Source organism: Corvus hawaiiensis, chromosome 1, assembly GCF_020740725.1.
Source record: "Corvus hawaiiensis isolate bCorHaw1 chromosome 1, bCorHaw1.pri.cur, whole genome shotgun sequence".
Classification (NCBI taxonomy): Eukaryota; Metazoa; Chordata; class Aves; order Passeriformes; family Corvidae; genus Corvus; species Corvus hawaiiensis.
The window spans coordinates 35,645,756-35,660,184 of NC_063213.1; the positions used below are offsets into that span (position 1 = coordinate 35,645,756).

Genomic DNA, 14,429 nt, shown 5'->3' on the forward strand with positions numbered 1-14,429 from the left:
TAGTAAAAATTAAGAGAATGCTGTCAGCAGTTGGAAGAAGCTGTAGACTGAAATTATTCTTCTTTATTACATTTTTTAACTAATGGCAAATGTAAAGGAAGACTTTAAAGTTATCCTGGTAGCACAGCTAACATACTGAACACAGACATTTGTTACAGGCAACTTTCTTTTCTTTCATCATCTTTACCTCAAACCGCAACAGAGTAGATAAATTGTTACATGTTTAGAATCCACAGCAGTGACAGGAAAGCTTTACTGAAAATCTATGGATATGCAAAGTAAGAAAGAAACCAACCACACCAAAAAATGACCCAACACACCTGAGGTTATAGTGAACATTTCACATCTTATTAAGGCTCTCTCAGTGCACTAGAATACTACTTACATCTCAGAGAGGGATCTTGCACTTTGAAGAAAACAACTCAAACCCAGGAAGTTCATGGATTTCTCTGGTGGGAAAAGCTGTATCAAGACAGGAAACTCCCCTTGGAAAGGCCGTCAAAATTATCCCATCAATTTATCCATCAGGATTAGGGATAATGACAAAATTGAAGAAAAAAATCCACAGCAGGCCTTCCACAGTTACAGGGACAAGGGCATGCTCAACCCTAGAGAAAGTGTAGTACAGTTTTGGGAGATCTACTCCCAGAATAAAAATGTCCTCTAGTGAACAGGAGTGTTGCTGGTATGCAACAGGATAGCGACTACAAGCCTGAGCCTTGGCATTCACATGGAACCTGTTTTTAAGCCTCATCTGAACGGCCTCCAGTGCAAGGCTACTCAAAACCCAGACACAGGTTCCACGTTTCCCTTCAGTCTCCAGTTTGTGGAGACACTGTGCATTTTTACAGCAAGGCAAACCTGGTCCCACCCACTAGGTGCAGTTTGTGAAAACACAAAACGAAGACGTGTCCTTTTGAGTAAGCCTGGCCTTTCTCACAGAGGCCCAAAACCTCAACATGAAGCTTGGGATAGACAGCCAAAGCACTAAGCTGCAGCATACATTGGGCTGACATCAGGTCACAAGCCTAAGCTGACTGAATGGCTGATTGATGCTGCAAGGAAAAGGCTCTGTACACTTCTCCTCCATCTCTACTGCCAGCCAAACCCTTCCCACCTCCCTCTGCTCCCCTTGTGGCAGCACTGGCTCTCATCCAACTGAGTGAGCTGATTCACCTTACTGACCTTCAGTTGAGAGAAAACAAATACAGCGAAAGAGGAGAGGTGAATCATGTCAGTGTCAGGCCTACAGCAGTATTCTCTCCTCTAAAAGGAAGGAGGAAGCCATTGGGACAGAAAGAACAGCTAGAGAGGTGCAAGATTTTTTCCCTTTTGTAACAAGAAGCAGTTAGGTTGGCCTAATTGTCTTGTTCCATTTCACTTACCCCAGCTGCAGAAAATAGTAAATTGAGGAGTAATTTACACCAACACAAGAACAAGAGAGTCTGGCATACACTGGGGATGTTTCAAAGAACCATTCCAAAAATGCCCTGGGGACACTCACCATACCAATGACTTTTCTCAAGGCAAAATACTTTTCTGTCAGATCTCCTGCTTCACTCAGTGGAGCATCATAGTCATAACTAGTGGGCTGAGGCATATAAGGCATATTAGCACCTAGGGGAAGAGGAAAAAAGAAAAAGCAATACAAACAGGAGAAGAAATGGTTTTTTCCAAAGGTATCTACTTTCAGAATTCTTTCTGATTACAGCCAGACTGCTACATTTTTAGATTCAGTGTAGGCCTTGATGTTTGGGATTTGGCATAAAAAAACTATTCCTGATGGAGGACAACATCATTGTGAGCTTACACTGCTCTGTGAAATATTCTGAAGAGAAAAACATTTATCTGTGTCTCAATTGTTTCCCAGGACTGAGTGAAGCAGAAGTAGCCTTGGCAAAGATAAACACTATGTGGGTTGAGTACAGCGTGCTGGCAATAAACAAAGAACAGCTAGTGCAGTCATCTTTAGCCATGTGGAAATAGGCACACCTTATTCTTTCACAGAATACATTACTACCTAATTCATAAACAGCTCCCCTCCACCACTACTATCATTTAAATAATTTCTTACCATTCCAATAGGCAAAGTTAGTCCCACCTATAAACATGTACCTAAAAAGAAAAAAAATCAGGTTTTGCTGAACTGGGAAAATAAATCCCCCCAAAATTAAGCTCTGCTGAACACACACTTACAGGTTAACATTAGCACCACGTGCCAGGATTTCATCAAGTGTTTTAGTTATAGTTTGTGCGGGCACAACAGAATGACGGTGCCCCCAGTGATCCAACCATCCAGTATAAAACTCAGAATTAACCTGAAACGAGGAAGGGCAAAAGAGGAAGGGAAAACATCAAGAGGGAACAAGAACAGAATGCAATGTGATTTAAAGTTCCTAACTGTAAGAGGGAAGGAGAAAAAGGCACCTTGACTAATTTGAGCCATTTTTGAACTACAATAAATACAGCAAGGTCTATACTAAATCAGTCCTTTGCAGCAGACTACAGGTCAAAGAAATTAAGGGATTGTTTTAGTCATTTTATAGGGACACTTTGAAAACAATTGCTTAGGCACCAAGGACCATGGATTTCCTGGGAACCTGTCAACAAGGGCAAGTTTCAGATGCTTGGAATTCAAATAAATGATGCTATTCTCTGCAGAATAACATACACAGACTGGATGTAATGAAAAATAAATATTTCAAATTGCTTTCTAAACAACTCCATAGCACAGAGATAATCTTGTACCCTCAATGGGCCCTCTCCCTTTGTCAAAATGGCTTCCAGTGTTCTCACATCCCATTATAGCTTTATAGTTTTACACACATATATATATGTGCAAAACCTCCAGGGTAGCTGAAAACAGGAAGCAACTTCTAACCTGCCCTTTTAATTTTGCTTTTAACTTCCACCTACACACATCTCACTAACTCATCTAACCATCCTTAGTGTTTCCGCTGCTTTGTAAACATTTGTCTTAGCAAGGAAAACTACTGAAACAAAATCAATACTTTTTGAGACTAAAACAGCATTTGCAGAGCAGCAGTTAACATGGGTTTGACAAACACACACAGAAGCTCCTCTGTTCTGACTTGGAAATTATGGCTTTGTCAACAGGTCCCTAAAATTGTTCAGTGCATTGCTGTCAACCCCTCTCTGATTAACAACTTCAAGATTAGAAATTACACAAAAAATTTAAGTGATAAGACATACCAAAGGGCCCTTAGGTTCACTGCTCCTTTGAGCTAAGAATGCTGCTGTGACATTGCCACCTACAAACAGAAAGAAATAAAATTGAGTTGCTATAACCATGACTTTCTGGGTCCTTCATTTTACTGAAATTGGTGTCTTATCTCCCTTCCAGCCTAGCAAAATACATGAAAAGAAAGTTACTCCAGCAAACACAGGAATCGATACTTTTGATTCCAATGTTTAATTTGCAAAACTTACTTAAAATATATACGTGCACGTATGCATGCTCGTGTACATGTCTTTGATTTTGAGATACATTTTTTGAAAACCCAGCTTTTCTCAGAAATGACATCCTGGCACAAAGAAGTCTGAGATGTGTCAGAATTGCTACTTGATCATTGGAAAGTCTAAGTCTGGAGTTATGTCACCAAGGCTACGGGGAAGAACAGAAGCCAGGCAATCTTTAAAGAGGTGTTTCACTTTTGATCACTCCTAGTGGCTCAAGCCACAGTGGCTGGAAATAATCACTCTAGTGAGTAGCTCACCACTGCATAAAGGATACACATGAAGGAGTTCACAATATCATTCAACTTGCAAGAAAACAGATCCCTGCTAAGCACGTGTTTGGCTGTAGAGAGAATAATGTGCAGAAGAAGCCTCACATTAAAAAAAATTAAAACATCTGTCTTGGAGTTTGTTTCTTGAGCTTTAAGCCTGTTTTGTCAAGTCCATGCAGTATATGAACATTTAAATCCTTAACTCTACTGTCAAAAGGGTACTCTCTGATCACACTACTGATGCTTAGCCATTCTTCAGGCCTATATCACAGCAAATTGTAGCAGTGTGCACACTCCTAATGATGATCTTCAACAGTAATTTTTTTTATAATAACCTCTGGCTTAAAAAGAAATGTATTTGGATGGATGGATTCTAAGACAGACAGAGGACATTAAAAAACCCCAACACCAAAAAAGAAAATTAAAAAACACATGGAATCAATGCCAACTATTATTGCTAATTTTTAGGAGATATGCACTATGAGCAATGTAAATTGGTTATTCATGATTTCAAGAATCAAGGAAGTGATTATGATTTTCTAACTGGGAGCTCATGGGTGATTCTTGTATGCTTAAGCATACATCAGATGTACATAAACACCTATTACCCCATTTAAACAAAGCAGGTAGGTTTGGCAAGCAGTCAAGTCAGTTTGTTCTGCCACAAACACACACAACTCAGAATTTCTGGAATCAAACAGCACTTTCCAACCTGGAGCAAAGTCCACTGTTGCATAAAGACCCTGGAGAGCCCCACACTTCAAGTGAAACTGGCTTGCACCATCAGTTGTGAAGAGCACCACCTCATCCCCAAGATGCAGGCGAAAGAGCTTCAGAAGGAAACGCAGATAGTTGTAGTCGCAAGCGAAGTAGCTTCCATACTCGTTCTCCACCTGCAGAGTAAAAGCAAGTCAGTAAAGCCATAACCAATTCAGTCTGCATCTGATAACAAAACCAGAAAGCACAAGTCCAACCCTCTGCGTCCTTTGATAGCAATGTTGAAAATGTCATTTTAACTCCAGATGGGAGGAGTAAGAGAAGACAAGTCTCATTGCTCTCACCTGTATCTTACAGTGGAGCAATCATTGTGCAGAGCTAAGACATTTTCCTGCAAAATTCCTCCCCCTCCCCAAAGTATCTAATTAGCTACAGCGATCATAATACAGTCTCTGTTAAAATTTGAGATCTATAACTCACCTCCCAAGCAGAACAATAAAACCACGTTGTGAAATGATCAAAACTGCAACTAAACTGGGCATCCAGAACAGAGACATCTACAAAGGGCTCACATGAACCACAAAGCCCTGCAATGGACTCAAAATGACTTAAGGGAGGACAACTCTGCTATTACTGAGAGGTACGCATCTTGCCCCTTTTCCAAGGAGATGAACTTTTCAGCTCCAGAACCAATAGGTTCCAGTCTTGAAGGTTATTTCTGAAAATCCTGTTATAATCATCCTATTTCTGCCAAAGAACAATTTTTCCCAGTGCTTTTGCTCAACAGACAAAACACACTGTTCAACAAATTATCTTGGGCATATTACAAGAAGTTTCTCTTATCCCACACTGTGCCAGTCAGGGAGTTTAAAAAAATTGAAATAAAGCTTTGTTATGATCAAATACTACAAATATAGAACAATCACTCCTGCACATCTAGAAGGAGTTTAGGACAGAAGCTACTCACCATGAACATAAAATATTGTGTCCTGAAACATTTACATCTTAAGTTAGGCTTACTCCATACTGCTTTTCCTTCTATCTAAGGGTATTCTTATTCCCCTTTTTCCTGTCAGATTGTTTCAGGCAATTGTAATGTATTTTGGCTTTATGTGAGAATTGCCATGAACCTCAGATCTAAAAAGCCATACAAGTTCCCTCTATTGCTTTATATGACTGTGGGAAACAACTTTGACAGAGCAGATGAATGCTCTTTGACTTCTAGAAACAGTGGATTCGGTTCTTTAGGACAAGGTATTTCATCAGAATCTTTCAGCTACCTGAAACTTAAGAAACACCTGTGACACCACCACCCAAGACCCATGGAGTGTCTGCAAGAGCAGTGTAAGCATTCATGCTGCTTGGGTTCATCTGACTTTCAGAAAGTTACCTGCACCATGATGACTGGACCTCCATTTTGATAGAGGTAAGGCCTCATCTTTGGCAAAAGGACACTCATCCATCTCTCTACTGCTTCCAGGTAATCTGTGACACACAAAGCATAAACATTTCTCAACTTTTCTGCTTTTTTCTATTTTTGTTTTAAATTACATATGGGTCACTTTTACATAGTGTTCTAATTATGTAAATTATGAACAGCATTTAATGAACAGATTGGTCTTATACTTGAACAAATGTGCTCTTACACTTGTTCATAAATGCTTCCAGTACAGTTTACTAAAAAATAAAACATTTAAATACCGATGAACTTGGAAAATTATCAAAGGGACTTCATTATGTCTCACAGGTTGCCCTAATACATTTCAACAAGAAGACAAATTCAAATGTTGATCTATGTACTATTTTTTAAAATAGATAATTTAACCCACAATCAGCAGAACTGAACTTGGATATGACATCTACATGTTCATCCCCTACATTCACCTCAATAAACACATTAACCTCCTGTCTCATCTCATTCTTCCATGTCTGGTCCATTAACAGGAGCACATGAGAATCCTGTAACTACTTCTGGATTGCACACTGACCAGTCAAGAAGGATCCCCATTATGAGTGGCTGTGGCAAAACCAAAAACCTCAAAGACTGTCTTTTCCTCAACAGTGACAATGATTCCCCTCTTGGCACCAACTTGACAATACCTTGGAAACTTTCTCCCCTACTTTGTTTGTTCTATATACTTTTTGAATGCACATTTCTAACTAAAAGTATTGAAGATTTTACTCCCAAGAAAACTTGAGCTGAAATATGAATTATCTAGTAATGGTCTCACACAGCAAGTCGCCTTGCTGCTACAGTGTATTTTTGATAGCCTTTTTCTATGCCTCTACCTGAATCAGAAGACCTGAGAACAATAGATTTCTTTTCCAACAGCCATGCAGGAAGACCTCCCTGGGAAAAGAAAGGGAAACACTTCAGAGACATTTTTAGGAAAACTAAGAAGAATTTAGCATTTTATCAAGACATATACTGAGACAGGAAAACTGATTTTCTACAAGAAAGTAGTAATTCCTAATTAAAAAAAAAATACAGAGTAAGTTTGTATTGTAAGAAGTCACTTAGGATGCATGGATTTTAATACACTAAACCGAGACTCTTGTCCAAGGACACACCAAGTAAGTCTGTCTACTTTAAGAAATACTTGCACTAGATTTACCCTAGAAATGAGCTGTTACAAAAGGTTGTATACCATGTCCCATTCTGCACAGATGTAAGGTCCAGCTCTCAGGATAACAAGCAATCCAGTGTCATTGGCAAGCTGCAGGAAAGACTCTAGATCCTTGCCACCAGAAAAGTCATACGTGCCCATCTGGGGCTCGTGGTAGTTCCATGGGACATACCTATTGAGAGAGAAAATCACCTTCCATTAGGAAACTGAGACTAAACCAGAATTCCGAATAGCAACTATCTGCACTACATACCCCAGAGATCAGTAATGTTGCTCATCCTTCAGATCAGTAAAAGACAAGAGTAACTCTACAGCCTTTCTTTTGTGAGGTATTTCATATGGCAGAAGGCATTGAAATTAATACTGAAACTAGGGTTATGTCTGCAGGAGTCCCTGTCGGGGTAAGAACAGGTTCTGGGAGTGCCATTTTGAAACCACGATGTCTGTTCCTAAATTTAAGTAAACAGTTACAGCTGCATAGTGGTAGGAGGTTGATGAGGAGATGAATGTGGTAAACCACTCATGAAGGAGGAGGCCAAAAATGAGCTTGCCCAAAACAGCACATGACCCTTCATGAATGGATCACCCAGCTTGCACAGGGAACACCAACCTGGCTGACAGGTCTACGCCGCTGCCACTGCAAGGAACTTGAAAAACACCTAAGCCTCAAATGATATTGCATCTAGGTCCTGAAAGTTTTCATGGACCAGGAACAATGCAAGTTCTGGAAAACCACCATAGGAAGAATGGTCAAGTTAAGAGATGCTAAGGTGTCCAAGAGCTTGGACAAAGTAAAGCTTAATTTCAACTAAGTAATAAAGGTGCCAAATGTGCAGATCACCATTTGAAAGAACACCTCTCTCCTACCTCCAGGACTTAGGAGACCACAACCTCAGCCCAGAACATCTCACAGAAATAAAAAAAACCACACTTTGGTTGCAAGACAATAAAGAAACTAATCTACCAACTACCACGAGTACTGTTGTAGCTGATGGTCCCTGCTTGACAATCACGAATGTTTTGTTTGCCATACTACTAAGTGGCAGTCTAGCTCAGACAGAGTAAAATTAGGGATGAATACAACCTGAGCAAGGATTCAAGGGAATGGGAAAATTTATTCTTCATACATTTACTGTTTTGCACATGGGTTTGTAATCCTTTTAGGAACACTGCTGCCACTGTTCCAGAGAGAACTAATTTGAGAAAAATTTCTAAAATTCACAAAACTGTTCCTAGTCAAGAAAACATCCTCTCAGGCAACACTTTTCTTACCACCTGGGTTTGTTAGTATGTTCCACATTTAATTTTGTAAAAACTACCCAAGAGGGAAAGAAAAATCCTAAAACAATGTTTTCTATAAGGAAGAAAAACAAGCTTCACATGAGTACAGTAATGAAATGGCCATACCCAGACAAATATGCACATGAACATCAAATACAAAAATTATAATCTTTCAACCTTAATATTATATCTCAAATGCCAAAATTTTAAGCCTCTGTTTGAAAAGATAAAGCTTAAAATTTGAGTGCCAGGATGGAGTCAAAGCAATACACTCAGGCATCAAAGAGCAAATTTTTTCCTCTATGTGGTATATTTTATTTCTGAGTCAAGCTGCTCTAATTGTTTCTGAAACACGACTAACTCACTTGTAAAAAAACTACAAGTGCATTTAAAGAATATATGAACCATGTGAAAATATACTCATTCAAGAGTTTTATGAACTTGTTTAAATACGCTTAATATTGTCTGAGGTGAGGACGAAAGGGTTTCTCCAGCTCCCTTATGCTCAAGATGGAAGAAGATAGAAAAATTCTTCCAAAACCAGTTTTCATTTATGTCACATGCTTGACCACAACACTGGAAAAAAAACAGATTCTGGTGGAGAAAAAGGGAAGAAGACTAAGAAAAAAACTTATTTGAAACCGTTTTTTTACATAATGAATCACGATAAAAATTTATTTTTAACACTGGTCTAAAAATTGTTATTAAGACACTTTAATCCCCCAATGTATTTTCTACAGCTAGTGATGGTCTAAAATGAAATAATTTTGCTTTGAAATTGTTATCTTTAATGAGCATAATTGTTACATACCAATGTAGAAATTTACAGTCAGTTGTTAATCTTGTACTGCTTTAGTTACAGAACAATGAATTTATAAAGGAAACTCACATCCTTTTTCAAACTTGAAACATGGTACTTCTTCTGTATTTGAGTTTACTTTCCATTTACACACAATTTCTAAGCTTCATGCTATAACCCTCCTTTCTTTAGAAGTCACAGCTTTCCCCTCCTATTTCAGAGATCATCAATAGACAAAATTCTTCAAATTCCTTAATGTACAAGATAATTCTCTCTGTAGTACCAGGGTGGGATTTTTTGTAATACTGTAAAGTTAAATAAATTGTACTACTTTCATAAATGCGCATGCTAGTTAAATTACTCATATATGAGTCTTTAGAAACAGTAATTTGTATTTAAATTTTAAATATTAGATATGCTAAACAGTAGCTCTTTCTTAGAAGGAGTTTGTACAGGTTTACAGCTTTCTGCTCATTAGTCAACAAATAGAGTAAAACAAAGAAAATGCTCAACATTCTTTAACTTTCTATGAGCCTGTAAAGGTAACTGCGGATTCTTCCAGGAAGCATCTTCACTGATCAGCAAATCCTGTTTATCTTCAGCCCCATCTAGTGGCTGTTTACTTGCTCCGTGCAAAAGAAAACCCAAACTTCGTGCTTTCCAGATGCCTTTATCAGCCAGCACCCATTTCCAGCCGGCAGACACAGTCCAGGAACTAAAAACAAGGACAGTTACCTGTGTGACCAGATAGCTCTGTGTGCTGCCTGCTGAGGTGGGGAGTGAGCTCCTCAGCATCCTCCTCCACCATCTTCTGGGACATCACACTGACCACAACATTAAATTTCAATCTGCTCTTTAGAAGGAGTAAGCCTTGATCTCTAAAGCTTTAATGCAAGATCAAGCTTTCTGTCACCTGTTTTCTCCTGTTCTGTTATTGTTTAAGATGCTACCAGGTGCGGACAGTTATATTCGTGTACTGACTTCACCCATTCCAGAGTCTGGCATGAGCTGCTGACTCGGTCATGAGCAGAATGATGCATCAAGGCATAGTGAGCCTTTTGGAAAAGAAGCTGCAGAGAACAGGAAGAAGAACATGTCTGGTTGGCTTTGACCACAAGGTATTTACAAGGACAATCCCATAATAAAAGGATCCTGTTTCCCTTGAAGTGGTAAACCTCACTAGGAATGCCTTGATAAGAACAAGGAATGCTCCCATACTTCAAATTATAGCAGGACCGCTCCCTATCTTACGGGAAAAATTCCAAGCAGCAAAATCACAGTCTTCAGAGGTTGCCTCAAGATTGGGAGTCCAACTACCACATTCTGCCAGAAAGTCTGGCAGTGTTGCTGCCCATTCATTCCAGAACAACTTCACACAATTTGTATCTCAGTCCCTTGCTAGCAGTATTACTGATCTAGGAAAAAGTGCGCAGAAGAGAAAACAAAAACCCAATCACGTAGACCAATCTCTTTTTTTACCAAAATCACAGAAGATTTCTTTGGGGTAATATGAATATTTATAGCTTTATCTCAAATTATCAAGAGCAGTAAGACTTGATTATTGGCAAACTTCAAAGAAAAACAAAAGGGGTTTTTGATTAGTGAGGAGCTTTTTCAGCATCAGGAGAGAGAGAGAGATTAGTGTCAAATGAAAAGACACATGGATTTGATTCTTGTAGAAAATGCAAGGCACAGGAGTATTTTCTGCTTCTAAGGTACACTTTTAGATTTATCTTTCACCATAGTAGAAAAGATCCAAAGGTGAGCAATAATGGGAGAGAAAGTTAAAGAAACTCAGTCTGCTCTTAGAAAAACAAAACAGGCTGTAACAAAGCTGTTGTGATGTGATCCAGCAACAACACCTAAAGCCACAGGTGCCATAACCACTTGCCAGCTGCACAGCACCTTTTGTGCCAAAACAGACACAGCTCAGCTCTCCTAAGACCAACAGAGATCAGTTGGCACCAGCAAAACAACACAAATCTTCACTCCTTCCTGCACAGCAGAAAGACGCTAATGCAAAACAGTAAAGCAGAGCACAAGATATCAACAAGGGAAAAAAGCAGAAAAGAAAGAAGGAAAAAACACACCTTGTTGCTGGGAGATTACAAATGAAGAGGAGTAAGCAACAGGAAAAAATCCCAAACCAGCCCCACAGCAATTTTGCCATTGAACAATAGTGATGGGGGAAATGGAAAAAGAAATTCCTATCTCAAAAGGCCAGTGATGCAGCAGAGGCACGAAAAGGCAATTTGAAAAAAAAAAAAAAATAAAAAAAGGAAGGGATTGTTTGAAAAAGCTGGAAATTAAGAGAAGGCACTGAAAACCCATGGGTGTTGGGAGGAGGAGGAAAATCAATCAGACACATAAGGGAAGTATGAGGCACTATGGATCATGGGAGCCACAGAGCCACTGTCTGGACCCAGGCTGACCTTCAAGCCAGACACCAAAAGGTATAATTTTCAGGTCCACTTTAAATTACTTTTATTTCAGCAAGAAGTAATTACTTGGGCAAATCAGGCAACACTATCCTGAGCAAGTGTGTTACCTAATCCCATTGCTCTTATTAATGTGAGCGAAGGCAGAACTCAATTCTTTAATAGAAAACAACAAAAATAACCACAAAATCAAAATACACTCACCAAAAAGTGACTGCATCATCCCAACACAGGGAAGAGTCTTAAGATGCACAAAAAAATAGAGAATCCTAAATCTGGAAAAATTCAACTTTTTTTCTTTCCCTGCTGTCTCTTCTTCACATACTAATTCTGACTAATCTCACCCCCAAGGATACAAGTGTACAAGGCAACCCTGCAACTTGCAGGTCTAACAACAATAGAAATTTCAAGAGTGAGGAAGAAGAGGTGGTACAACACTCTCACTGAGCAAAATGCCCTTAGCCTACAGGCTCTGCACTGCCAGAACATGCACTGTCCATAGCACAAAAGCAGATGGTTTCAAAGAGAAGCTCTAAGCCTTTCAATGATTTAAGAAAGGAAAACAAACCTGCTTGGGAATCACAACCATTTCCTGAAAAGACTGTGCCTTATACTTTTCCACCACTTCCCTTGTCAAGGAAGCTATGGCAAAAATAAGAGTAAGCTGAGGCTTTTTTTATCTGTGCCTCATCTGTTGAATTAAGTACACAACCAGGTAGAAAAGACAAGAAAAATGGACTAAGGGGTTTGTACACACACACAAAACTGAAAGCTGTTTAAACTTCTTTTTTTTTAAAGAAGTACATCTAATTCTCCATTCATTTATCTAAATTTAAATGCTCCTGGTGAAATACCTTTAAATATTACTGCAGTCTTTACCAATATTTTCAAGGTTTCTGGGTGATACAACCCAGGCAGTATTAACTGTTAGGTTATTGTCTCCTCTCACCTAGTCTGCCTTTTGACCAGAGTACAATGTCTCTGGCAGAGGCAGAGCATGTACAGCTGTTACGTAGTTGCTGAAGTTCACAGTTGAACAATTTATTTCAGGTCACATTTGCACCCTGGGCTGTGAAGCAAGAAGTGTTGCCTATCATTAGGGGAACAGGCTGCTAGCTACAACCTGCCCCACTGTCCCCATTTATGTGGTTAGAGGTCATCCTGTACCACCCTTCAACCTCTCCAGAGCTTTCTCACCTATTACAGACAAAATAATAAACCAAGTAACAATGGCAGCATTCCTCTTAATGACTTCTCATACAGCTGCCAGGACCACAAATCACTTGGAAAGTCAACAGCTACTCACGTCTGGATGGCATCAAGCCCTGCCATCTTCATCTTCAACAGGCGGTCTTTCCAGTAATACGGGGGCACCCGCGAGTAGTGAATGCTACCAGAGATGTAACGGAAAGGTTTCCCATCCTTGACAAAAGAGTTGGAATCATAATCAATCCCAAAACTCCTCTCAGGTACCTTCTGTAAACAAAAAAAAAGAGACACAATGTAATTTTTTTCTGCTTTGAAAGACACAGAGAACAGGCTATCCAACATCTGTGGGTTGCCTACAATAGATGATACAATGGTCCTAAAATAAGAGATGGTGAATGACTTTCCTCCAGCTGTCCGCAGCCGACCTCAGTCTCAGCACAATAAATAGCAAAAGGGAGCCAGTGCAATGTGTCACAGGATAAAAGAACCAGCAAACTAGCAGATATAATTTAAAGAAAACACACTCCCTCCTGAAACATGAAGGACAAAATTACTAAGCCAATATGCCTATCCCTAGACCGCCATTAAACAGAGCAACTGCAATAACACTCTGTCATCATTTGAAGACTACAAACTCCAAGGAGGAAGACAACAGCATGTTGCATCTGCAACAAAGGCATTATTTCACAGAAAACCTGAAAAACATTGTGGAAAATGTCCTAGACACACATAGCAATTTACAGCACTCTGCCAACAGTGAACAAGTGAGATTGTGTGGCAGACGTGTAACAACAGATATGAAAGGATCCAGCAAGGGATTGGCAAGTGCTGCACAGCAGAGGCTTTTTATGCTCTGTTTCCACAAACATGGACCCATTCTTAAGACTACCTAACAAAGATAAATAAATCTTGACTCAACAAAGGTATGGGCATGTCAGGCCTCTCCAAAATTGGGACCTCACAGAACTCAGAAGCACAAACCAACTGCTCTCAAAAGCTGGGATTCTCCATAGGAAATTATGATGCTGTAGTCACTCCAGGCTGTTAGACCTCAAGTAAACTGTTGCTGCACAGGATGCACAGGTAGCTACAGCTGCTTACTTTCTGTTCAATTTAAATGTATGTGACCTTTTCCTGATCTTTCATTTATAACCTGCATCTTGATGGCTGGGCATGCTGCACTAGGATGGAATTGCTCTGTGTGTACCCCTGAAGGAAACTATTCACCTTTACAAACACCAAGCAGATGTTTCACATTCTTGAAACGCTTTTTTACTCTAGGGCACTGTGACAAGTCACAGCACTAATGCAGAGCTGAGTGCTTCAAAATGATCATGACTAAGTGGAACTCAGAATCCAAGTGCAACAACACAGAAAAGAAACCAGAAAAAAGCATCATTATGGATAGAAGCACCTTACACATTAAAAGGCCACTATCCCTGGAAATAAGGAGAGGCAAAATAAATTGCTATGGTGTCCCTCTGTAAGAGGATTCTAGCACCCTCATTTAGACTAACCACATCAAGAGCCCTATGGAAAAGACACTTGCTCTATTCGTGGCAGAGAACTGTTAAGATTATGAATGCTGAAAAAACTGTTTACACGCCCT

At 39.5% G+C, this 14,429-nt stretch overlaps 1 protein-coding gene across 1 annotated transcript in view; it reads right to left on the reverse strand.

Moving 5' to 3' along the window:
* Positions 1-14,429, reverse strand: part of GLB1 (galactosidase beta 1) — a 41,671-nt gene that overhangs the window by 18,244 nt on the left and 8,998 nt on the right. The window contains exons 2-10 of the mRNA XM_048300139.1: positions 12,918-13,087; positions 7,115-7,265; positions 6,756-6,816; positions 5,857-5,951; positions 4,462-4,642; positions 3,214-3,272; positions 2,197-2,318; positions 2,075-2,115; positions 1,505-1,617 (exon numbers count right to left, since the gene is read on the reverse strand). Coding sequence (XP_048156096.1) covers positions 1,505-1,617; positions 2,075-2,115; positions 2,197-2,318; positions 3,214-3,272; positions 4,462-4,642; positions 5,857-5,951; positions 6,756-6,816; positions 7,115-7,265; positions 12,918-13,087 — 993 coding nt within the window. The remainder of the gene's footprint in view (positions 1-1,504; positions 1,618-2,074; positions 2,116-2,196; positions 2,319-3,213; positions 3,273-4,461; positions 4,643-5,856; positions 5,952-6,755; positions 6,817-7,114; positions 7,266-12,917; positions 13,088-14,429) is intronic.